This window comes from Buteo buteo, chromosome Z (assembly GCF_964188355.1).
Source record: "Buteo buteo chromosome Z, bButBut1.hap1.1, whole genome shotgun sequence".
NCBI lineage: Eukaryota > Metazoa > Chordata > Aves > Accipitriformes > Accipitridae > Buteo > Buteo buteo.
In genome coordinates this window covers 28,940,818-28,966,170 of record NC_134204.1, presented here as the reverse complement: position 1 = coordinate 28,966,170, position 25,353 = coordinate 28,940,818, and the positions used below count along the sequence as shown (strand labels likewise).

At 39.6% G+C, this 25,353-nt stretch overlaps 1 protein-coding gene across 2 annotated transcripts in view; it reads right to left on the bottom strand.

Moving 5' to 3' along the window:
• Positions 1-2,165: 2,165 nt before the first annotated feature.
• The window catches only part of ZNF366 (zinc finger protein 366), a 37,925-nt gene continuing 14,737 nt past the window's right edge, over positions 2,166-25,353 (bottom strand). For both annotated transcript variants that reach the window (XM_075020067.1, XM_075020066.1), the window contains exons 2-6: positions 23,528-23,597; positions 18,024-19,351; positions 15,670-15,861; positions 9,805-9,979; positions 2,166-7,313 (exon numbers count right to left, since the gene is read on the bottom strand). In XM_075020067.1, the coding sequence (XP_074876168.1) occupies positions 6,778-7,313; positions 9,805-9,979; positions 15,670-15,861; positions 18,024-19,322 (2,202 nt within the window). In that variant the 5' untranslated portion in view covers positions 19,323-19,351; positions 23,528-23,597 and the 3' untranslated portion in view covers positions 2,166-6,777. The remainder of the gene's footprint in view (positions 7,314-9,804; positions 9,980-15,669; positions 15,862-18,023; positions 19,352-23,527; positions 23,598-25,353) is intronic.

Below are 25,353 nucleotides of genomic sequence, written 5' to 3'. Positions count from 1 at the left end.
GGCAAGATATCACTCTGTATTGATAGATATTTTTCTGGGTTTATATCTGCCACTTATCTTGCTAAACTGTAATTCTTTTAGAGACATTTCTGTGACATCTTGTCTGTCATCTTTATACTGTTCCCATCTCCGTTAATTTTATAATAGCTCTTGATAGGGTAGAAATAAATTTCTTGTTTTCACACAGCTCCATCATTCTCGTTTTACTGCACCCCATCTTTTAGTCGGCAAATTAGTGTCTTAGTCATAATTTACTCTTTAACAATTTTCCATTCAGAACTGTAAGGGTACTTAAGTACTGAAAAATGTACAGTACAAATAGATAATCCCAGCTCCAAAAGCATAAACCAGGATTCTCCGCTGACATAAATTGACAGAGATCTGTTGAACAAAAATGCTCACACTGCAAGGGATTTTTCAATTCAGGAAGTAATTCACTGAAAGGGAATGGTGTCTGGCTCCATCCAAATTAAATCATTTATACAACTGGACTGGATATACAGTATTTTTTCAGACAGGGTAAACAGAATGATAGGACACCAGAAGGCTTATTCACAAAGTGGCTGTTCTCTGTTCAGCTGTACTTTCACTGCAGGCTGATCACTAGGGAAATTTATGCTGCATGATCTAACACACCATCATATCATATCTGGGAAAAGCATTAGTAGTGATCCCTATTTAGTGTTTCATCATTTACAAGTGCTGTAATGACTGACACCCTGCATGTGTTTTTAGATCAGATTTTTTGCATCATGAACCAGTGGGCAAACACAGTTAGCTGTATCACACTACACAAGCCATAGAGTGTACTATTGGGACAAATTTGGCAAGAGGTTGTGTATTCCACCTTGTTACTTGAAGTAAGATTTTAATTTGTTGAAAGTCTAACACACTGCAACTTGAGACTAACTTGCTTTTCTCAGAGATATCCCATATCATTTGTATCTAACTAGGGTTGGTTTTCCTTTTAATGATTCACCACTTTTTGTTATATCATCGATACTAATTTGGCTCTCTCCATGAAAATACTTTAGATATACTGGGCCTTTCACCATTTCACTACAGGCACAGAAAAGGCCCCCCAGAACATCTGAGAGGCCCTCTTTCTCTTCTACTTCATTTCTGCTTGTTTGAAGACATTAGTGAGCATAGCTCAGTTTTCAACAAAAATGAAAAGGAAATTTGTGAAAGGACTAAACATGTTTTTCTAAATTATATTTTTGTGACTGGCAAAGGGGAAACTTTGAGATTCACTGATACTGAATCACATGGGAATAAACTAAAAGTCACTGCCCAACATATCCTCCTCCTCCTCCTGTAGAAGTAGCTTATAATCTTGATAGTGGTTGTTACCTGCAATCAAAACAGAAGGGAAAAGAAAGACAATAAGAAAACAGGAAAGCAAAAAAGGCTTAGTTCTGTTTCATTTAGCCTCTTACATATATTTCTAGTGTTTGTATAAGCCTTCTTGCACTTTTTAAGGTATACACCTCTGAGAATTAGAAACTGAATCTCTATTTTCTTTATCACCTGAGTTATTTTATAGCTAGCATTCCAGTAGCTTTCTCTCTGTGCTCAAAAACAGCTTAAAATGTTCTCTGTGAAGTCTGGTGATATCAATTCCATCAGGATCTCATTAAAACAAACAAATCCAAGAGTTTACTCATGACTTAAAAGTTATGTTTTTCATTAGAAAAAGAAACTCTGAGCCTCTGCGTTCAGAGTCTTCTGCTTATTCCTTAAGTTATAAAGGTATTCCTACTTTCTTAATTTCAATCTTATAACATGTCTGGTTGGGTTTTCCTCTCTTTTTACATGATGCAGATCTTTGAAACTTCTTTAAGATAAGGATTACATCTTTCTTTTTAACTTGTCTGAGGCCAAGTTAACAAATACCATAATCATTCCAGGGCATTCTTTATGTCGTCCTTGCAGTCTGTGATAATAAAGTGATCTCTCTACCTCAGAGGACCTGGAAACTCTTCTGCCCTTGCCTTCTAACTAGTCCTTCATCACTGATTTAGCCTTCCCTTTACAAGGACCACTCTTCAGTGCTGCTGAGTGAAGTATGACCTTGTCAGACCAGCCCCATGCATTTACTATATAAAATAGCTAGCATGCCAAGAACTCCAGATCCATTTCAATACAAAGTACAGCAGCTTCTGCAGTACATATTTATTTGCTTAAATTAATACAATACATCATACATGCTTTTACTATTGAGATAGAAAGCCAGAAATTAAACATTCACAGATAGTTGGTCCATTTTTTGAATTGGGGTTTTAAATAGGAACCCAGTGTTCTATGTGAAATAAATATACACCACATTATTTGCAAAATCTGTTAGGAGTACAAAATGTTAGCTCTGTTACATCTTGTTCAGCTAAGCAGACATGACTTGTTTTCAAAACTGTTAATAATTATTAAAAACTTCTTGGAATAGTAAGTATAGCACTTATATTCTTTAACTGCACACTCGTAACAGCAGAGTCCAGCAGCAGCATATGAAGAGAGAAATCAGAGAATAGCCAGTAGACCAACACAGAGTTGTAAAAAGGTAGGTGCAGTAGCATTACTTGGTCTTTCCGCTAACTTGTTTTATAGGACACAGCACAGGATAAACTCCTATTATAATATTATCATACAGTGTTTTACCCTTTGATCTACTGAACACAGAGCACTTGTCTTTGCCTTCATAGACTGGAGGCTGCCCAGCAGCCAGGAGAACTCAGGTTCACAAGGAGATGGCTGAGTCCTCGTGCCCAGAGTCAAAACCGCTTGTTCCAGGGTTACTTACAACTTCACTTTCTCAGTAAATATGTTGTATTTCTTTACCCTCAAATTTTACTAACCCAACTTTTGACTTTTCATCCACCCACTCTGTTCTGTACAGTCTTGCAGAATTCTCCCTGCTGCCCTTAATAGCAGAAAAGCCTCTAATTTAACAAACCACATGCCTTCACTTGCCCAGGCTCATAATGTTGTGGCCAATTTACCTTTCCTCAGCATGGCTTCTTCAAGCATCTCGATTTGTATGAATTTGGAAAGCATGTCAGTTATATGAGTTTGTGGCCACTCTTATTGCTCTGATGCTCTCCAAGAGGATGAAGTTTGGCTTCATATAATAATGCAGGGAAATGGTATGGATGTAATTTAATATAGAGGTGGTGGAGACTGGGCTTTAACTTCATGTGTTACCACAAGCTGAAAACCCAAATAGCAGAGAAGTGTCAGATAAATACTTTTTTTCCCACACCATAGCAAGAAGAAGGTAGATAGACTCAGATTAGGAAGGAGGAAAAAAAGAAAATGTGTCCACCAAGGTCCAGGACACAGGCAATGTCTCTACAGGACTTCTGAACCTCTATTCAAAGCAAAACAAGGAAGCTAATCCCTTGAAAATTAGAAATGGGAAATAACTTTATTATGAGACCAAATTTCTATAAAGCATTTTCAAAGCTATTAAAAAGCAAAGGCAGTTACTGTCTGTTCCCAAAACGGTGCCAATGTAAATAGCATGAAAATAACTTATGTTTGAAAAGCAAGGTGCTTCACAATGAAGGTTGTTATTTCACTTTTTATTTGTCCCTTGGGGCCTCTTTGTAACAAGTATCTCAGACCCAGCTGCATTATGTTCTGCAGTAGGGAGGACTATCATCTCCTAATCTCTCTGCTTGGGTCACTTGGCACTGTCTCCTTATCTCAGTCATAGTTCTGTTTGCAATTCCTCTGACTGGTGACTTACAGTTTTAGATGAGTTCTTTACTATTCTAACATGAATTAGCCTTGGGTATTTGTGAATTAGCTTGGTGTCACTATGTGACTGGGCACCGTCTCAAGGCCTCATTGTAATGGAATATTCTCCGCTTTCTAGGAAGAATGCAAGAAAAGGGATTCACATTATGAATTATTCCCAAATAGCATTGCTATTCTGGGGACTTCTACTCCCTTCCACCTGGCTGTATGTGGTTGGCAGTTGCCTTTGCTCCAATGAGAAGGGGGACTGTAGAAGTGGATAAATTACAGTGACAGTGTGCTTGAAAGTGTTTGGGTTAATGATCCAGAACTGTTTGCAGTGATTTCTTTTCCCAAGGACATGTCTGTCACTTTCCCTTATAAGGCCTGTAAGGGAACTCTGGACTGCATTCTTCCAGTAGACATCTTTTTTGTGGTTATGATTTTATCTACTGGGAGATGAGCTCTGCTGAAAATGTCTCCTTTGCTCCATTTGCCTGGAGTGCTGTTGATATGTAATCATTTGTCTCTTTCTTGATAAGTGTTGTCTAGCTGTTCCATAACAGTCTCCAATGCACAGACAACAGGGCTGTGCAATGGAAAGGCTGCATGCCTTCTGCTTTACCCACCACAGAAGTGAAGGGACTTGCTAAGTTCAACTCATCTGCATGATCACCATTTTAGGAATTGCAACCAGGTTCCTGATTCGTTGCTCATTCCTCTTACCATAGGAACTAATATGGCTGCGAAGGTGGAGTGGACAGATCATGAATCATGCACAGCTGGAAAATATACCACCTTGAGGGAGACATTTCTAAGAGTCAGTAGCTTGCAGCTGTTGGCTGTATATGTTCTTTCAGAAACATTTTGCCTGGCAGAGACAAGATATTGCCAAGACAGTAACCAAAGGACTTGTTCCCCAAGAGACTATATCCTAGCCCATGCTGAATTTCTACCTGATCATTTCCCCTCTCATCTAAGAAAGAATGCAGTTACACACATTACTCTGAAAATTTTCTGATTCTTCTTCTTGGCCACAATGTCTTCCTTGAAAGAAAGATGGCTCCTTTTTCAACAGGATTTATCTTGCAGTAGAAGCAAGGAAGTTGAGTATATGATAAAACAGTTCACCACTGAAAAAACATGGCTATGTACCTCTGAAATATACCTCATTTTGAAAGACATCATTAATTCTAGGCCTAAAATGACCTACATTCCACTTCAATTTGGTATACTCTTTTTATTTTAAAAAAATTATGTACATCAGCTATAGAGTTAAGTACATTTAGAAGAGTCACCCGTATGTTACAGCTTCTTTTATCAACAGCTATTTCTGATCTTCATTAAGAATCTTTATTATGCTGTGTTTGAGCCCTGAAAAATGAAACCACCATCTGCAACCTTGGACTACACAAACCCAGTTTTATATGATGAATAAGGGCTGCTGCCCTGTGAATGCTGATTAACTAGTAGGTGTGAGAATCATCAGTTCTGTAAGGTGAGTGGTTTCTTATTATGGCAGAGAGCTGAAGCTGCATGACTCTAGCCTTAGCAAGCCACAAGTATATGACTATATTTAATTATAACTTGCTATATATTGAGCATGATAGCAAGGTATTTCAAATCAAGAACTTGGCAGGTAAGTGAAGAAGGTAGTAATATTTGGAAAAGATGTACCATGTATATGGATTTTAACCTTTTGAGCTGGGATGTCAGAATGACATAGGACTAATTAAATGACTTATTAAATCTTTATTTCCTTATAAGCAATAGGATGGTGTGGGGCTGTTTGTCATCTATCTATCTTGAAGATGTAGGAAACAAGCACTGGTCAAAATATTCATGCAATTAATGGAATGTGCTTAATGGAATGTGCTTTTAGCATCTTTGTTATGAACATACAATTGTATGGGAATCAGAGGATGAAACGTTGGGAATGACTCACTAAAAACAGTGTGAGTGGAATTGTTCTGAAAGGCCTGGAGCTTACTGTTCAAGCCAAGTTGATAAGGGAAAATTTCTGATTCCGATAAGAGGAAATCCAAAACCAGTTTTCCTCTGTGAGTTACTGCTCACTCTGCAAGGGCTCTTTTTTGGTATACTTTCTCAAATAAAATCTGATGAGAGCTGTGCATTTCAAAATCATCCTTGCTAGATAAACTGAAGAGATAAACAGCAAAATTGCATCATTTTCTTAATTAAATTACTCATATTGCTTCATGTGTAATTACAGCAAGACTTGCAAATACTACACGATGCTGCTGCTTATTAGATGTATTGGTCTGAGCAGACAGTAGAACAAAATGTCAACATAGTCCATGCTATTTCACTTGAAGAATTGCCAAATACTCCCATACTGACTGAAACATAGCAAAGCATGAACATCCCTTATGCCAGAGGAAAAGCTTCTGTGACTGTAATAAATTCCAGTCCTTCCAAAGCCTTACAGAGCTGCCCTTCACTATCTCACAAGACATTAGTATTTCTTCTTAACTTCTTTCCCATTTCTCATTGTAAATGGTTGAACTAACAGTCAATTCAGTAAATGAAAGTATTTGGACTGTGTTAGTTCTGAGAGTGACAACACTTTCATGCACACCATATCTAATAGCACTCTTGCTTATACTCTGAAATACTTAGTATTTTCAGATTCTTTTATGAGATGTATAGTTAGAAGTGTTCATATATATTTATTCAGATAATAAATCAAACACTAAAGTATGTTGCTTTTTGATAACTAGAAAATTGCATATAAGACTCTACCACCCCAGATAAAGGAAAATAAACGCCTGTACCCACCCGATTGCCTGCTTATACATCAAATGAATAAGTATAAAATTGTTATTGTTCAACATCTATGGCGTTTCTTGGTGACCTTCAACTGCTTTATTCTTTCAATGTACATGTTTTACCTTAAATTATTTTTATTAATTTGGCTTGTTTATTTCTAAAGGCTACTACAAACTCCCAGGCTTTAGTAAATTACGGTTCATGTTAAAAGCTATCTGGTTCCCATTTTTCAGCTGTTTTAAAATGTCCATTTTAAATGCCTATAAGCATTGTTTGTTTTTCCATTTTTCTTTCCAGCAATTCTTTCAAACTCTTGTTCCTGTGCTTGAAATACAGGTAATCAGAGAGAGTGTGGCCAAGTCTGGCTTTTTCAAAAGATCTAAAGCCGAGGTGTTCTTTGTTGTTTGCAAGGTCTCTCTCTCCTTGGCTCTCCTGTTTGTCTGAATTTCCTATCCTCTTCTCCAGTCCTGCCTCACTTAGCACTTCTTCCTTCTCATTGCAGTAGGACTCTCTGAAGTCCTTTATCATGCACTCAGGTTTGCCAGACAGATCTTGAGCCACGTACAGCTTGTTGTCATCATAGTGGTACATGGCAGGGCTGTACCGCTCTGCCTCATAGCAATTGTCTTCCTCTTCTTCCTGGCATGAGCTTCCCTTGGCACTCTCACCATCCGAATGAAATGAGATTCCCTTCCCTTGGCTTTTCTGGGAAAGATCAAAGGGCTCTTCCTGTTCCAGGCTTCTCAAGACATTTGTTTGGGACAGAGCAATTCTTCCTCTTCCAAAACCTTGTAGTGGTTTGAGGGGAGGAGAAAAGGAACAATTTATATATAGGAAATTTTACTACATGATACATGGTTTAAAAACAAAATATGAGGTGGCCTTCTATTTCATACTTTACCTTTGTCTTCCACCCAGCTATCTCGAAGTACTTTACTGTTTATATCACATGGCATCTCCTTTGAGATGCTGTTAAAAGAAGTGCTATTGTATACACTTCACAGCCAGGTCAGGACACACAAAACATTGTGATGTTTTGATGAGGGAGCTAGGAATAAAAGTGAAGTGGCCTGGTGTCTTGTAAACTATTTTTGCTAGTGAATCTACCCACTTCCTCCTTCCTTTTTTTTTTTTTTTAATGAAAACTTTGATCTAAACTGTTACAGGCCATAATCAATGTCCCAGGTTTTGTACTTTTTTTTTCCAGAGGAGTGGAAGAGATTAAAAACATGTTAATGTGTTTGTCCTATGGATACTCTGGTTCAAAGTTACTACTTTAAAAATGAAAAGACAATCAAGTCTCAGCGGTCTACAACCTCCACTCTCCTTAATTTTTCCACTTTCACCCACTGAGAAGTCACTCATGCCACTGAAAAGTTCTATGCACTGGATAGTGCTTCAGCTTGATGAAATCATTATAAACAAATTATGGTTTTGAGTGATGCAATATAAGTTTGAGTTTAGTCCTGGATCTGGTTTGTCTTAACATATGTCAGAGTGTCTCCTCTGTTGCTGGAAATCCAGACGTTACCCGGGAGGCATCTGTGGACTCAAATATGCTCTAAGCATTTGGATGCACAGAAGATTCAGACGCTGCAGGCATAGTCCATCTTAAATAAAAGAATAGTGACAGTACTGCAGTGAGGATTTCACCCAATAGCAAATATCTACAAAAGCCACTATTTTACTTGCTTTGTTTTGTTTTTTTCCCCTCAGTAACTGAATCCAGTTTCTACAGGATCTAGACTGCCTCACTAGATAGAGCTGCTACTTTGTAACAGGTTACATTTGTTAAAATGGTTCATGACCAGGTGGCAGCCCTTATGAATTGTGGTGTGTTTGATAAGCCTCAAGGGCTGAAGAATCTCTGTACACTGAAAAGCTTTTAGGCTGTCTTCAATTACAGGTAATTGTGTAACTAGCATGGAGATTTACAGGAAAAAAGAGCCATTTATTTCATTACCTTTTAGGATATTTGTAAATTTTATGCTAAATATCATTAGCGCATGTGTCTTACATAAGTGCTAAGCTGTCCTAAAGCTTGAATTTGAGGAACACTAAGAAATCTTACCCATGAAATAATTATTTATCCAGAAAGTCTTAACAAACAAAATATCTTGGATACCCAAACTCTCAAAACAATCCTCCCTAATTTCTCCACTTCTTTAGACAGCATTGGGATGTGTGCACACATAAGTCTGCCTTTAGGAAGTGTATGTGCTAGGTGGGTGATAGGAAATGCTTTACAGGACACCCTGGGTAGTAAAAAATCCATATACTTTGAGATGGAGGAGGAATGTCTCCTCCTTTTCACATGCTTCGTTGTAAACCGTGTCCTGAGCCTATGGCCTTCACGTAACATGTCAATGTGGTACAGAATAACCAAGGCTCCTGGACATGGAGCCATTCAGGCTTCCATTCCCATTCCAGATATGAATCCAATAAGCAGTGAGCAAGACCCATGAAATCCTCTAGATTTTTTGCTTCTGTCAGCTTTGAATGAATTTATGATTCATGATGTACCTCAAACATGAGACAAAAACTATGGACTCCTAACCAAATGCGTCCAGGGAAAAATCCCTGCTTGCCCATGGTGGCTAGGCTGTGGTCTGTCAGCCTCTGCAAATCAAGCCCCTTGAAACTGTAACATTTATTCAAAAATAATGGAACTACACCTTCAGTCGGGGAGATCATGTCATGCAATCATTCCCCTGGCCAGCTACATGTGCAACAGCCTCACTACAGCTTAGCCTCCACCAGCTCACTCCCATCTGTGTCTTGTGGTACCCACTTACTGGGAGAAGCTCTGTGGTGCTGTGGATATTGCATCTTCTTACAGTGATGGATGGGGAGCCCTGGGCTTAAGTACTAGAATGTTTGGTACGGCTTGATAAATCCCCTGCTCTCACGCTACTGTCCATATTCTCCCTAACACTTGATGACAGCAACTTCGTGTGCTAAAATTATTTCCTTCATGCTCATAAATACTGTCTCATTTTGTCTCTATCTACTCCTCCATCTCAGTCTGTACCTCTGTGTCATCAGATACTAATCTGACAGGTCTCTGAGACAAGGGTGACTACCTTGGGGATCACTGATCTGTAGTGCTGGAGTGATACAGATAGTTACAAACAACCTCCCAGGCTTATGGGATTCAATCTCTTCCAATAGTATTGAATCTATGGTACAAGATCATGGATCTGTGGTATAAAGCACATTTGGGTTTACTGATATGCATCTTCAAATCTCTCAGAGAATAACCTTGCTGAAAAATATTACCTTGAGAATGAAATCCTCTTTCCATGACCCCATGTTTGACTTTCATGTGCCTGGTTAGGTTCCCCTTCAAGGTGAATTTGCTGGGACAGTAGAGGCACTTGAAAGGCTTACTGTCCGAGTGCAAGTGCATGTGTCCCATTAAATTGTGCATTCTGTTAAATTCCTTTCCACACAGCTGTAAAAACAGTAAAAATGAAAATTATTAGTTCAAAGAGGTAATTCCAAGGAGAACATCTTAAAAGGAGATAGAGCCTACTCTTCTCAACTTGAACCCTGGTAGCTTCTGGCTGCAATTTGTTTTTCAAATATACAGGCAAAAATCCTACAGACAAGACTACGTGGTTGAGTCTGATCTCTCTAGAGCCTTCTGCACTGCTGCAATTTTTTAAATTTGGTGACTAGGACACACAGTCAAGGATCCCCCAAAAGCAGGGAAAGTTGTTGTAAGGAGGGGAGAGGCTTAAGCGTGTAACCTGGAAGGCTCTTAACTTGAATGAAATTAAAAGTATAACTTTCTGCCCTAGTGAACCATTTCACCTGTAGTTTATAAATCTAGGCTTTAATCAAGAACAACACCAGGCAGAGATGGAGATACAAAATAAAACCATTGAAGGGTTTCTGTGAAACCGTCAAGCAGAATATCACTTCTCCTTAAGTGGAAATGAAATGGCTGCATATTTTGCTTAAAGCTAGAAAAAGCAATTCCTTTATTTCTTTGTTTCTTCCTCCCCCATTTTTCTCTGATCCTCTTATCTTCTGTTTACCAACTTCTGTGTTTCAGTGTTTCTGGTGAGTAAGCTGGAATTTAAACAGTCATGGGGCTGTAAGAATGACTCAGCTTTCCCTGAAGCCTGTTCCTGCCAGCTGAAGCCATTGATCGTGCAAGTTTCCCTTTGATGAAACAATAAGGGTTTTTTTCGTTGTTGTTTGTCTAGATGGGTCCTTTTGTAGTCTGGTCCTTATAAATCAAATGTATTCTCAACACATGAGAGTTTGACATTACTATTACAAGCTTCTTGTTTTATTGTCTTCTGATCTTTCATTATCACATTTATAATTTTATTCACATTCAAGTGGCTGTTTCCATCCTCTGCAAACTTCTGTGTTTGCTTTCTACCTCAGCTATTTTTTAATGGTTTTAGACAAATTTTTTTTTATGATCTTTATTACTATATGAGCTAGAATCACGATTACTGAGTAACTGAAAATTCCATCAAGCAGTGTACTGATCTGGGAGAAAATTACTAAAAAGCAGTTACTGAGTTTTCACCAAATTTTTGGTCTAATCTGACTTCTGATTTAATTTACCTTTTTTACAGAAAGTCTGCTACAGTACTTTTTGATTCGAATTCACAAAGCCATGACCTGGAATATCTGGATGAAATGTAGATAATGGAATGATCCTTGGTGAAATAGTACTGTATCCTTTGCATTTTAAACCATCTCTTGAGGGAAAATTGAAGTAGTTCATTAACATAAAAATTTGCAGGGATATTGTTTTTAAACAAAAACTAGAGCTGAGTCAATGCTGCAAAAAGAAAGAGTCTGGAAATATTCACTCACTTTTAAAAAATTACTTGTTTCAGCTGCATAAGTTCTATTCTGTGATTTGCTCTCTGTGGTTTTGCTAAAATGAACATTCTAGCAAATACATTTATCAGCAAAACATTCACCAAGACTGTGTGTGTGTGAGGGGGAGCAACTGAAAATGAGCTATTAATTTGTAAGAGTAAGATATCTGATTCCAAGGGTCATCCATCCACTTAGGAAAGAGGACTGTCTTTTCTTTGTATTCAAAGAAAGCTAATATGCTGGATGACTTATATTCAGGGAAATGAATGCACCAGAAAACCACTCTGAAAGTGTTGAGAAGAAGCAAGGAGGAGAAGAAGCACCGATGAGCACAGAAAATTTGCAAGGAAGAACAGAAGCTGATTTTATCTTGACAGCTGCTGGAACAACCTATGACATGTCAATATTTCTCTGGCTACAAGAATGCCAATAATAATACCTCTCGAATACCTCTTAGCAGAAGGCTTCTGGTTATCTGCTTGTATTGTGACTGACCTGTGTTCTCACCAGCTTTTTGTGACCTGTGTTCTCACCAGCTTTTGCTTTCTGATAACTAGGTCTTTAATTCCCTATCTAACCTGGTAATCAAGGAAAATCAGGTTGAACAGGTGAATGGCTAGAGTACTTCATACAAATCTATATCTTTATAGGATCTTGAGTATTAAAATGGGTCTAGTAGGAACATTTATTTTGTTTCTGTCAAGGCAATATTTATTTCTCTTTCTTCATAATGAAAAGACAGGGGACTTCATAAAGAATAGTTCCTTACAGCATAAAAGTTTTGTGTCTCTGAATAAAAGGGGTAGGTTTTCCATTTCCCAAAGTCATGCACAGTCTTAAAGATGTGTAATGTGTTCCTCTCCTGAAATCTCCTCTGGGGATGTGAGGAAATGGTACTAGAGTAGAGAGGTGCGGCAGGAAAATGAAAGAAATTCAGATATGAAAATTGTTTTTTCGGAGCGATGGCATTGTTTGGCATAGTCTCTGGGTAACCTATCCTTTTCAAAAGGCACAAGTCAACTTTCAGATTAATGTCCATGATCCAGAGGGTGAAGGGAGGAGGTTTGGGTCTCAAGTGCTGGAAGACAGCAACTCAGAGCTCGCTGGAGTTCTCAGCTACTGCTTAAAGAACAGCTTGAGTCTGCAGACCAAACTAGGAAGGTGTACAAGATTTTCTTTCTCTGTGAGAGGGCAAGTGTGTAAGCACTGATGAACTGAGTGTGAAAGATGACCTGGAGCCAGTTGCTTGGGATGGAGCTCCATCAGAACTCACCACAGAGGACCTTAGCATATGAGGAGATGTAAAGCTCATGCAAGAGATCTTGGGATAGCAGAAACAACATGGTTTATTTGTGGACCTTTGTTAGGTTCAAGCCCTGAAGAGAAAACCTCAGCTGCAAGTCTGCTGAACACACTTTGTTGCACTGGCTGGTGAAATGGACTTCAGTGCAGTTTGCTAGAAAAGTTGAATTAGTTCAACACTAGATTTTGTCTTCCTAAGCCACCACATGAAGTATCACCTTTCTAGATTGTCAAGTCTGTTTTGTTTCTTCCCAAAGGACTTTCCTCTCACATTTTCTTTGGTTTTGACTCCTGATCTAAACCCATGATTTTAGATGGGAAAAAAGTGGAGTTCAGAACGTCTGCTGCAAAGTGTATTTGGCTGGGCTGGAGAAAACTTCATTGCATTCTTTATTGGAGGTCTGAAACATTGCTTACTTCAGCACTAAAAGCAACTGTAAGTTTCATAGAAGCTTCCTCTACAAATCAGAATTAGCAATATTGCACTATTTGGCGCAACTACTTCAGAACTCTTCAGTAGTGGGTTTTTTTTAAACAGAAATAAACAAGGCAGCACGTGCTCAGGCCTTTAAACACTACAGAGAAGTTCACTCTTCAGAGAAAAATCAAACACAGATCCAGACTGCAGCTGGATGAGGAAGCAGAAGGGACAACTATTTGCTACTCAGTCACTTCAGATAGTCTATGCTTAGCTGTGATTAGACATATAGGAAAGCCTCATGTTTTCTTTTGCTGTGAGAAAAAGGTAAAGAAAACCATTGCATGTGGTGAAGTAGAAAGGCTACTGCTGTGCTCTCTTTCCCTTGCATTCTTCTTCTTCTTTTTTTTTTTTCTTCATAAGAAGGGTGTTCCTTTCCTCAAAGAGAGAGGGAGAGGGAGAAAGACTGTAAACTGTCCAAAAGGACCGTGAGAAAACAGGAAGCTTTGAAAAGTACAAGAGAAAGCAAGATGAAATCTATTTGCAGGCGGTTCCCTGGGGACATGTGAGCCATTGTTAAGCAGGCTGTTCATACAGCTATATCCTTCCTTCTGCTGAGGAGGAGCTTGGTGCCAAAAGGCTGCTATCTGGTCATTGCCTTAACCCTCTGAATACCAGCCAGAAATACTTGCTCAAGTCTTTCAAGGGCTCTGCCAGAGAGGCAAGGGATATTCCTAACACCAAAGAGCAATTCCTGATTCTCCCTTTGCATATTGTTACAATCTCTGCTCCTTTTAGGGGCACTGATGTTGATTCATGCCCCGTCAGACATAGGAGAAACTGGTTCACTGTGCTTACTTGTTTCTCTCCTCCTAGGAACATTGGGTGGGGACAGAGAAGTAAAAAAAAATAAGAAAAACAGGTGTTCCTGTAGAGCTTTTGTTACTGACTGGAAAACGTACTGGTGGTACTCCAGTTCCCAGTTCGAACTATTGCCACCTCCAAGTTTTAATAGGCTGTCATCATCAAACCCTAACCTGAACACAAACTTCCAGCTAATCTGCACATACCTAAAAAATATTGTGGGTCCAGATACTGCATCCAGAGCAGCTGATTAAACAATTGAGTTTCTTTTCTGAAATTTGAGCAGTCAGGGGAGGACTTTAGCCAAATGGGAACAAAAAGACCTGTTTGCAGATGTTCTCAAAGAATTAAAGTCTCCAGCAGACTTGACATGGAACTACCCAAGCATTTCAGTCACAGAAATTATTTTATCAATATAGAATAACATAAATCCTAGTATACAAAATAACATTTTAATAGGACATAAATTAAAATGAAACAAAACACTACAGTTGAAAGACTTTGCTGTTATTTTTTCAAAGTGAAATGCTTCAAAGTTATCAAAGCAAAATGAGGATGTAAAAAAGATTAATTTTGACATTTTCAAATTAAAATTTTCACTGAATGCCATATTTTCCTATGACATTTTGAAGTTCTACTTTTTTCAAGAGAAAATAATTCCATTTAAAATTTTTCATCTAGTTCTGCTTCTCAATGAAATGTTCCTTTTAAGAAAATATTTAATTCCATAAAGATGTTGGATGAAAGAGTTCTAGAAATTGCTTCCAGATCAATCTGCAGTTACTTAGGCATAAACTTGGTAATATGCTCCACTTTGTATTTATAGCCCTTTTAGAGGATATCAAAGTGGGAATAAAACCTACAGCCTTTGACTTCACAAGGTATGACTACAGTAATGAACCAGATAGGCAGCAAAAGAAACAGATGTAGTGTCCAATACTGAGTAAGAACATAAACATGAATAATTCATAAGGAAGATATGAGATGAGCATGGTCAAGAAAGCCAAAGCCTCAAAGGTTTACAGAGAGGGAGGAGAAGAGAGGGTGGAAATGGAATGTCATCCTCCAACGTGCTGGATGGAGGCAGCAAACTGGAATTCGCACAGGATCCTAAAAAGGCCAGATGGTCTCAGAGGCTGTTTTGTTAGGATACTGATGTCCTGCCCTGAATTTCAATCTGGTAATTGTACTTGGCCTATTCAAATCCCTTCTGCAGTTGTATTTTGCTGTGACTTTCTTTGAGTCTTTCCCTGAACTGTCACATAGCATCACTGTGTGAAGTCATGGCTGCTGCTTTTCCATGGTCCTCTGCGGGGTGCACAACTTGATCTATGGTTTTAGTCAGTGTTTTAAGCTATTAAACACTTAGACTTCTGTTTGGATGGCTGTACTAAGCAATTGTCAGGTATGTTTATTGTCCTCAAGCTGCCATGGCACTTAAATGCTCATGAAGAAGAAAAAAATATCTGAGGATGAAAGTTACTGATATTGAAGGGGAAGGGAGTAAACCACAGATATTTACCTCCATTATTTTGTGCTATGTAAGCAGAACCTGGACAAAGAAAGAAAACCAGGCTGGTTTATGCTAATTTAAATGCAACTGCAGTACGTGTTAACAAATCTTCTTTTCCTAATTCTACCATATCACAAGATGATGATATTACAGAAATATCCAGCAGGTTAATGCCTCTGTCACCAAATGCACTTACCTTGCATTTAAAGGGTTTGACATCAGAGTGAACAATCATGTGGGCCTTGAGAGTCTGCTTTTGCACAAAGCTCTTGAAGCACAAATGGCATTGATAGGCTCTGATGTTGGTGTGGATCAGGACATGTCGCTTCATGTTGGCCAGCAGAGTAAATTCCCGGCCACAAATTCCACATTTGTGCTCTTTCACACCCTGTAAGAAAAGAAAAAAAATCAGAAAATTCTGTAGATGGAAAATTTTCTAGATCATTTGATCTTCAGTACAGCAATATATGAATTATTCATTCTTCATTAGCAAAGCAGGTAATACATTATTTCACTTTTAACATCATTTGCTCAAGTAATAGATACATATGTATTTTTTTCCTGACAAATTCTTACAAGAATCTGAGAAGCAGGGAAGGAAAACGAAATAAAAGCTTAATGAAATAATGAGTTTTGTTTCCAGCAGTAGGTTTACAAATCAATAAGACATAGTCAGCAGCAGAGCTTCTCTGTCCTACTCTGCTGTTTAAGTAAAGTATTGGTCAAATGTGTAGACTTATCAAACCAAGAATAAAAGCTAACCAGGTAAGACAGTAAAGTAGTGCTTGCTTTTGATAAATTAATTTCATTGGTTTCTAAAAAAGGCATAGCCCTGTTTTGGAGAAAGCTATATAAAATAATCTGAAGTAACTGAGATCTAGTCAAGCAATGTCACCAAATAAGGATATACATGTTACATTCAATGTAGAGAAAAAACCGTTCACTCTTAGTGGGACTTGCACTAACCCTAATGGATTGATCTCATTTTATCTGGTGTTTACAGAGCATTTCTAGCACCTTTTATGCCATCCAGTGAATTTACTAATGCATAATTCAATATGCTTGCTCACACCCATGTGGTCTATCTGCCAGCTCCTCAAAAAGTCATTTAGATGCTGTGAACATCAATGAATTTACCACTAAACCCTTTAAGAGTTTGAGTATAACTTGCTGAAGGTAATGAGGATTTACTAGTGAAGTGCCGAGAGCAATTACTCCTCCTGCAGGCCCCCATTACAAAGAAGACTTGAAACAATCTCTACTTTCGTGCCAGCCAGTGGTTTTCACAGTTAATTGCAAAACTAGAACTGTGAACACCAACAGCGGCTTTAAGTGTCTGCCTATCTGATGTGAGACTGCATTTGGTCAGCTAACTACTGTTAATTATGTTCACAGCTGAATCCACCTGCAGCTGTGGACAAAGAAGCAGAAGCTCTTTAAAGGCTTGGGGGCATTGCGTTTCCGGTGACAAAAAACTTCCAAGCCTTAAGTTAGTAGAATTTCGCATGGTAAATCCAAAGACCAGGGAATCTCCAAAAAGAGCAGAAATTACAATCATGTAGTAGGGAAGAAAAAGCAAATGTGGAAGTAGAGGTTGTTGGTTTTTAAAAGACAATGTGTCTGTAAGACTGAAAGGCTGCAGCTATCTGTATTTTTAATGTTTTTCATAGAAAAGCCAAAATTGAGGTGTTAGAGCAAAAATATGCAAAGCTGGAAGCAAATTTTTATAAAATATGTGGGGTTTTGACATGTCTTAACAACATTTTTGTAAAGGTGGATAAGCCAATTTTAGACATTCTTGAAAGGAACAGTTACATTTTTCCTATTTTTGAAAGCGATCTTTCTGAATGTGTTCCAAAGCCCGCACCTAGCCTAAACTGACCCTGCTGTCATTGCTGTCAGCAGTGGCAAGACTGCTACTTCGTAAGAATTGGCTGGGATTATGGTCCTGCTTGTCCACTTTTATTAGCTGGCATTCTGGATAACTTAAATGCAAAGGGGAATTTTTCTTACGTTGTTTTTTTCCCTAAATGTCTCATTATAATGATTCTTCAAAATCTGATGAGTAATAATACACTTTCTTTTGCTGCATACATAGTCTACTGCAAATCCACCTACTTCCTAATTAAGGGAGCAAAGCAATAAAACTGGTTTTCAGTAGCAAATTTCTATTAAAATTTCAGGGAGATTATACAGGTCTACAAATTTGTTATGTTACAGAAGGTCATTCTGAAGATAAAACACAGAAACAGAGAGATGTGAATACAGTTTTGGGAAGTAATACCAGTGTCTTAATTGAACTGCTGTTTATAGTGAAGCGGGTTTTGTGTGTGCTTTCCTAAGACTAACAGACATGTCTAGCTTCTATTATTGCCAGTGCTGCTGGGGCTTTTGCTCTGCATAAAACTCTCCAGTTGGCAAAGGACCAGCGTGACACACTACAGACCGATTACCTTCTCTCTGAGGAGGTGCATACGTGTACCTTTAGTAGCCTGTAATTCCTGTGCTACCTTCCGATGCAAGGTGAAAGCGCAACCCGTTCTGGCTTACCTTGTGAGTTAGGGAGTGTTGTTTGAGATGGTGGGGCTGCACAAACTCCATGCCGCATTCAGTGCAGATGTACGGGCGGATGTCTTTGTGCTTCATCATGTGGTTTTGCAGCTGACTCGGGTACTGGAAGGTCTTATCACATTCAGTGCAATTGTACTGTATAGGGCCACGGTGGGTTGTTAAGTGTCTCTTCAGCTGGGCCAAGGTTGGGAAGTCCAGACCACACTCCACACAAATGTTCTCTCGGCCACTCTCATGCTTTGACTCGTGTGCTTTCAGCTCGCTGGGGTAGGCAAAACCTCTGCCACAGATCCTGCAGTTGTAAGGCTTGATGTCACTGTGTTGCATCATGTGTCTCTTAAGGTGACTAGTTTGAGTGAAAGCCTTGTGGCACACCTGGCACTTATGTGGCCGAGTGCCCTGGTGTGTCAACATATGTGTGTGCAAGTGGCTCAGCTGCTTGAAAAGCTTGCCACATCGGGTGCAAGCATGTGGCTTAATGCCGCTGTGCCCCAAGATATGGGTGACCAAATTGTACTTGGATGTATAGGACTTCTCACACATGGGACATTGCCAGCGTTTCTGTTCACCCCCCACGTCAACATAGTAACTGTCATCTATCTGAAGGTTGACATCTACTCTTTCCACTTTCTGTTTATTTTCACCACTTTCTCTTACTTCAGCTCTCCTGAAGGGTGGCTCTGGAGGTCTTTTCATTTGAAAGGTGTTCCTGAAATGAAAGTTGGGTGGCACAATAAAAGGAAACATTAAGCCAGAGTGGACTTTAGGATAATAAGGGTAAGGAGCCTGCATGAATGCTGGGCTGCTGGGCCATGCCATGTTAGTCTTTGCTGGTTCTTGCTTAATGGGCTTGGCTCCAAAGTGCTCCAGAGTTCTGTAGAACTGAAAACCAAAGTTGCAGAGGTCAATCATCTGGGAACTGTACTTGGTCTGTGCTGGCTGTTGGAACACCAAGGGGAGACTGGAAGAGCCTATGCCATTGTGATCTTCAGGTCTGTCTGGTGGTGATGAGGAGCCCTCGAGGGTGATAGAAGGAGGCATTTTTGTTGGCATGCTCTTGCGTTTCCGAGAGCCTCCTTCCAAGGACCCCTGGAATGTTTCCATGTCTCCCAGGGAAGGAGGGCCATAGCGGAAATGTGAGAGGTGAGATCTGAATTCTTCACCAAATGGAGTTGTTCTGTGTGGCTTTGTAACAGGGCTCAGTGGCTGCAGGCAGCGGGAGAAGGGAGAGGCTTGGGTACTGTCCACATTAAAACTTGTTTCTTCGTTCTTCATCATATTTGATTTTTTCTGTGTTGCCCAAATTCCTTAAAACAAACAAAAATTCAAATCTCTTTATTTCTTCCTGTTCTCCTGGGTTTAACAGTTTCTTGTCTATTTTATTGCTTTGGAGGTTGTTGGGTTTTTTAACTAAATGCAAATAAGGATGTCTTAGGCCCACATAAGACAAAAGCTTTTTAAAGCAGAATTAAATTGGTTAGTGAAGAACAAAGAAGCTTTGGTCTTCCTGTGGTAGAATTGATGGTTTAAATCAAGTTTGACCCGTACAACATCTTTGCAACATAAACATGCTGTACCATGACACACTGCTTTGCAGCTGACAGTATAGCAATGTTTCTGCTTAATGTAATTCAGCCAGGCTATTTGTGGGCAAAATCCTGTCCTTGGCTGTGCATGCACAGGCTCTAGAAATTGGCGGTGCATCTAAAGGATATGGCAATACAAACAATAATGTGCACATTTATTATGGTTGTGACATGAAAAGCCAAAGCCAAAAAATGTTAAACTTCTTTGTATCATTAACATGTGCTGCTGTGAGAGAAAACAATGGCCAAGTGATCTAAGGACACTGTGTACCATCAGGTTTTGCGCCGTGTTTCCTGGCTTCTCTCACTTTGTATTGTAATAAGAAGGAGGAGATTAATTTATTTTCTTTGTTTTAATCACAGAGATATTTACCTGGCAGATTTGGGGGAAGAAAGACCTTTGACGATTCTCCAAACTACATTCAGTTTTATAGACTTAATCTAGGGGGGGGGTTGTTTCTAAATAGGAGGGCAAAATCTCCACTATAAAACTAAATATAGAATTAATGTCAGCAAACCCCCAGGTCTCCAGAGTAATTGACACCTAAGAATGCTCTGAGCATTTCTAGTGGTACAGTGTGACAAGGCAGATTAATAATTTTCTTCTGGCAAAATTTTATGTTCCACTATCATACAGGGAGGTTCCTCTGAATTTGGGGCTCAAGTAAAATATCGATTATGAATTTTGGTTCATCTTAAATAAGGCTGCTACCTTGTGCCTTGGCTCTGTAAAATTATAGAATATTAGAATAATAGAACCATTTAGGCTGGAAAAGACCTTTAAGATCCTCAAGTCCAACCGCTAACCTAGCACTGCCAAGTTCACCACTAAACCGTGTCCCTAAGCACCACATCTACATGTCTTTTAAATACCTCCAGGGATGGTGACACAACCACTTCCCCGAGCAGCCTGTTCCAATGCTTGACAACCCATTCCATGGAGAAATTTTTCCTAATACTCAAACTAAACCTCCCCTGGTGCAACTTCAGGCCATTTCCTCTTGTCCTATCACTTGTTACTTGGGAGAAGAGACCAACACCCACCTTGCTACAACCTCCTTTCAGGCAGTTGTAGAGAGCGATGAGGCCTCCCCGCAGCCTCCTTTTCTCCAGGCTAAACAACCCCAGTTCCCTCAGCCACTCCTCCTAAGACTTGTTCTCTAAACCCTTCACCAGCTTTGTTGCCCTTCTCTGGACACGCTCCAGCACCTCAGCGTATTTCTTGTAGCGAGGGGCCCAAAACTGGACACAGTACTTAAGGTGCAGCCTCACCAGGGCTGATTACAGGGGGACAATCACTTCCCTAGTCCTGTGTGCTGGCCACCCTATTTCTGATACAGGCCAGGATGCTGTTGGCCTTCTTGGCCACCTGGACACACTGCTGGCTCCTATTCAGCTGGCTGTCGACCAACATCCCCAGGTCCTTTTCCACCAGGCAGCTTTCCAGCCACTCTTCCCCAAGCTTTGCACAGGGTTGCTGTGACCCAAGTGCAGGACCTAGCACTTAGCCTTTTTGAACCTCATACAATTGGCCTTGGCTCATCGATCCAGCCTGTCCAGATCCCTCTGTAGAGTCTTTCTACCCCCAAGCAGATCAACTGCTCCTACCCAGCTTCTTGTTGTCTGCCAATTTACTGAGGGTGCACTCAATCTCCTTGTCCAGATCACTGATAAAGATATTAAACAGAACTGGCCCCAGTACCGAGCCCTGGGGAACACCACTTGTAACCAACCAGCTGCTAGCTGGATCCATCCAGTTTTTTACTCAGCAAAGAGTACACCCATCCAATCCATCAGCAGCCGTTTTCTCCAGGAGACTGCTGTGGTTAACTGTGTCAAAGGCTTTACTATAGTCTAGGTAGACAACATCCACAGCCTTTCCCTCATCTTCTAAACTGGTCACCTTGTCATAGAAGGAGATCAGGTTAGTCAAGCAGGAGTTGCTGTTTAGAAACCCACGCTGACTGGGCCTGATCACCTGTTGTCTTGTACGTGCTGTATGATGATCTGCTCCATAACCTTCCCCAGCACCGAAGTCACACTGACAGGCCTCTAGTTCCCCAAACCCTCATTCCAGCCCTTATTCTAGATGGGTGTCACATTTGCTGACCTCCAGTCAACTGGCACCCCCCTTGTTAGTGAGGACTGCTCATGAATGATGGAGAGTGGCTTGGTGAGCACTTCCACCAGCTCCCTCAGTACCCTTGGGTGGGTTCCACCCGGCCCCATAGACTTGTGTGTGTCTAAGTGGTGTAGCAGGTCACTAACTATTTTCTCTTGGATTATGGGGGCTTCATTCCACTCCCTGTCCCTGTCTTTCAGGGGTCTGATTACCCAGAGAACAACTGGTCTTACGATTAAAGACAGAGGCAAAGAAGGCATTAAGTACCTCAGCCTTTTCATCATCTTTTGTCACTATGTTTCCCCCCACATCCAATAAGGGATAGAGATTCTCCTTAGCTCTCTTTTTATTGCTAATGTATTTATAGAAACATTTTTAATTGTCTTTTAAGGCAGTAGCCAGATTAAGTTCTAGCTGGGCTTTGGCCCTTCTGATTTTCTCCCTGCATAACCTCACAACATCCTTGTAGTCCTCCTGAGGGATGCACTTATCTGAATGTGTGCGTGTGTTTGTGTACATGCATCTATCCAGCCAGGCAGAGGATAGGTTGGAACACGAAATATATTTTCCCTCTGTCACCTGTGACATGTTGATGCTATTTATAACACCGTTCTTGGAAATGCTGGGTGGAGAGCATGAAAGTGGTTGAAGTACTAAAGACAGTCCTGTTTCTTTTTCAGGAACCTCTGTGCTGGATAAACCTGCTTCTAAAGATAGATAAAAGCACATCTCTGTGACCTAGTTAGGCTTGGACAAGAGAAGACATCTTAAAAACCTGAGTGCAAACAGATTACCTCCTTCTAACAGGGTAGACTGTGGAATTATCTTTGAGATACTCTGTGAAGCGAAAGGATCAGTGACAAAAATTTAAGATGGAAAATCTAGACAAAGGGATCAATCAATGCACAAAGGATGAGGAGTAATTGAAGCAAAAATTGTAGGATATCTAAACCGATGATTCAAAACCCACCTGTGATAGTGGAAAAGGCTAAAAAAAAATTGCTTACAACTGGGACAAGTATCTAATAATTATACCAGGATATGACTTTCAGTCCCTAGCTCACTCACTGGAAATGGTGTCTATATATATACACTATACATATATGCTATATTTGTGTGTGTGTGTATGTATATATATATCTGTAGTATGTGTAAGTGTGTATGTTCCATCACAGAGTACTATTAGGGAGTATGCATTCTGCTGTGTTTCCTTGTCACCCTAACTCCCTGGGCAAAATAAGGAAGTTAGACCTTGAAGACTCTTTGGGTACAAAGGCTTGACTTATTAAAAGGGAAAAGGGGAAGGGAATCCTCTGAATACCAAAAAAGACTCTACTTCTTTCCAAAAGGGAAAAAGTTGGGGTTTTTTTCAAAACTCAGTTTAAGCAAAGTTAACTCACACAATTTGGACATAAAATATGCCTGTAGACCAAAATCTTCCCTTCAAAGTACAAGCCTGTCCCTCAAATGTCTTTCATCTTGTGTATCTGATTCTTTCCCAGCAGTATGGGTATAAAATGCTTCAGAAAACCCATTGCAACTGAGAACTCATCTATGTTATTTACTGCTTTTGTTAGATTATTGAAATGCTGCCAAAAATACACAGAAGTGACAGTGAGTTGTGCCTAATTGCTCTCTTGTCTGTTGGCTACCAGTTACTCCCTTCTTCCACAGCCCATTTTATGCAAAATTCCAAACTTTCTGGAAAACAGCGTTATGGCAGAGGCTGTATAACTACTTGAAATTACTAGAAAGAATTTCTTTGCACTACTAACCTTTGGCCGCTTTCACTGAGCGTATGGGTTTATTCCACTGTTCACAGCTACACACATCATGGGACCAAGCCTACAAGGGAAAGTGTTTAAACAGTCAGTGACCAGCACAATCAGAGAGGTGCTACATAATCCAAAAAAGAGCACCTAAAAGGGGAGGGAAAGCAGATTTACAGTCTAAATATGGATCACCTTGCTGCTTTTTTTTCCCCCTTCAATCTGCCAAACCCCATGATGTAAGAATTAATTGAGGAAAGATTAAATGTAGCCACTCTTCTCATCTCCTTTCATGTTGGTAGCAAATCCTTGTTAATTTGAATGGAGGCATGATCTTCACCTAGACCAGAACTTAATTCCATAAAAATGTGAGTCCTGAGGAAACTGTAGAAGAGACTACAGATGTGACCACCATGCAAGAAATAGTTAAGGAGCAGTCCATTCTTCTTTAAATAACTTCAGTAGAGAACTTTAAAGCTTTTAATAACACAGTTGCCCCATAATTTTGTTCTGTCTGATCCTGGAGTAGCTGATGTCATTTTAATACTCAACAATAAAAAAAGGGGTATGAGTTGAAAAATTTCTGTTTTATATTATCTCCTAGGGACTTTTTGTGTTTCCTATATAAGCACTTTAAAACTTCTTTCTTTCTTTCTTCAGCACTTAATACTTAAAATATAATGATATGCAGCACAGTGGTGTGTGATGCTAAACATTGAGGTTCGTTTAAACCTGGAGAGACATTAAAAATTCTAGCTTTTATCACTAGCATTTTAGCTCCTCACTTTTGAAAAATTGGTCAGGAAACCTCACTGAGACAGAGGTTTCCATGCTGTATTGGCACTTAAACATACTCCCCCCCCCCCCCCCCCCCCAGCACTCCAGAGCTTATTAAAAAGTTAATTTCTTTAGAACAGACAAGCATCCTCACAGTTTCTTTCTTTATGTAAATAAGTATATTTGGAAATACACTGTTTTGAAAAATAGAACTCTCCCTGCCCTTTCAAAAAAAGAAAAGAAAGGCTACAGTGAGTTCAGGTAGTTGTTGAGGTATTTCCAAAATAACATATCTATGCAGCAGCTAATAATGTTAACTTCCATGAAGGAGGAAGAGAGTTTAATACAGAATATGAATCACCATTTACTTTCTCATTTCCACTCATCATATTTCTACAAAGGATTAAAAAAGTATTTAAATCATGCAATTCACTCTACAGGCGTACACATTGTTACAGTGTCTAGTTAATATTCTGTACTGAAGTCAACAGCAAATTTTCTTTAGAATTCAGTAGAACCAAGATTCTGCTTCCTATATGAAAGTAAGTGCCTTCTGCCTACAGACTAATAATAAGCCCAACCATAAAAAAGTGAGGTTATGAGGTTTCTCACACTTAAACACTGACTACTACTGTTCTGATTTTGCTCTTGGGCAACACAACGGTAAAAAAGAAATGAGGCCAAGACGAGTTAAAGTGATATGTACCCTCTGACAAAGGGAAATGGGCTACTTTATTAGGATGTTTGCACTTGTGCTTGCTATTTTGAAGAAGATGAAACAAAGGGAAGTTTAAGAAGTCTAAAGGTAGTTGAATAGGCCGAACAGCTTCTCTTAGCTGGAAGAGAAATTTCACATTTAATTGAACATGTATGACTGTAGAAACTGTGCCCTGTAAGACTGCACTTCTGCTTTTGTCTCAGGGCCAAAAATACTGTCATCTATAAGGAAAGAATAAACCCAAACAGCTGTTTCCATGTTCAGTGTGGTGAGGATCAGTGACAAATGACACACTATTACATTTCTTGAACTAAAGTTGAGCAGCTGGACAGCTTCA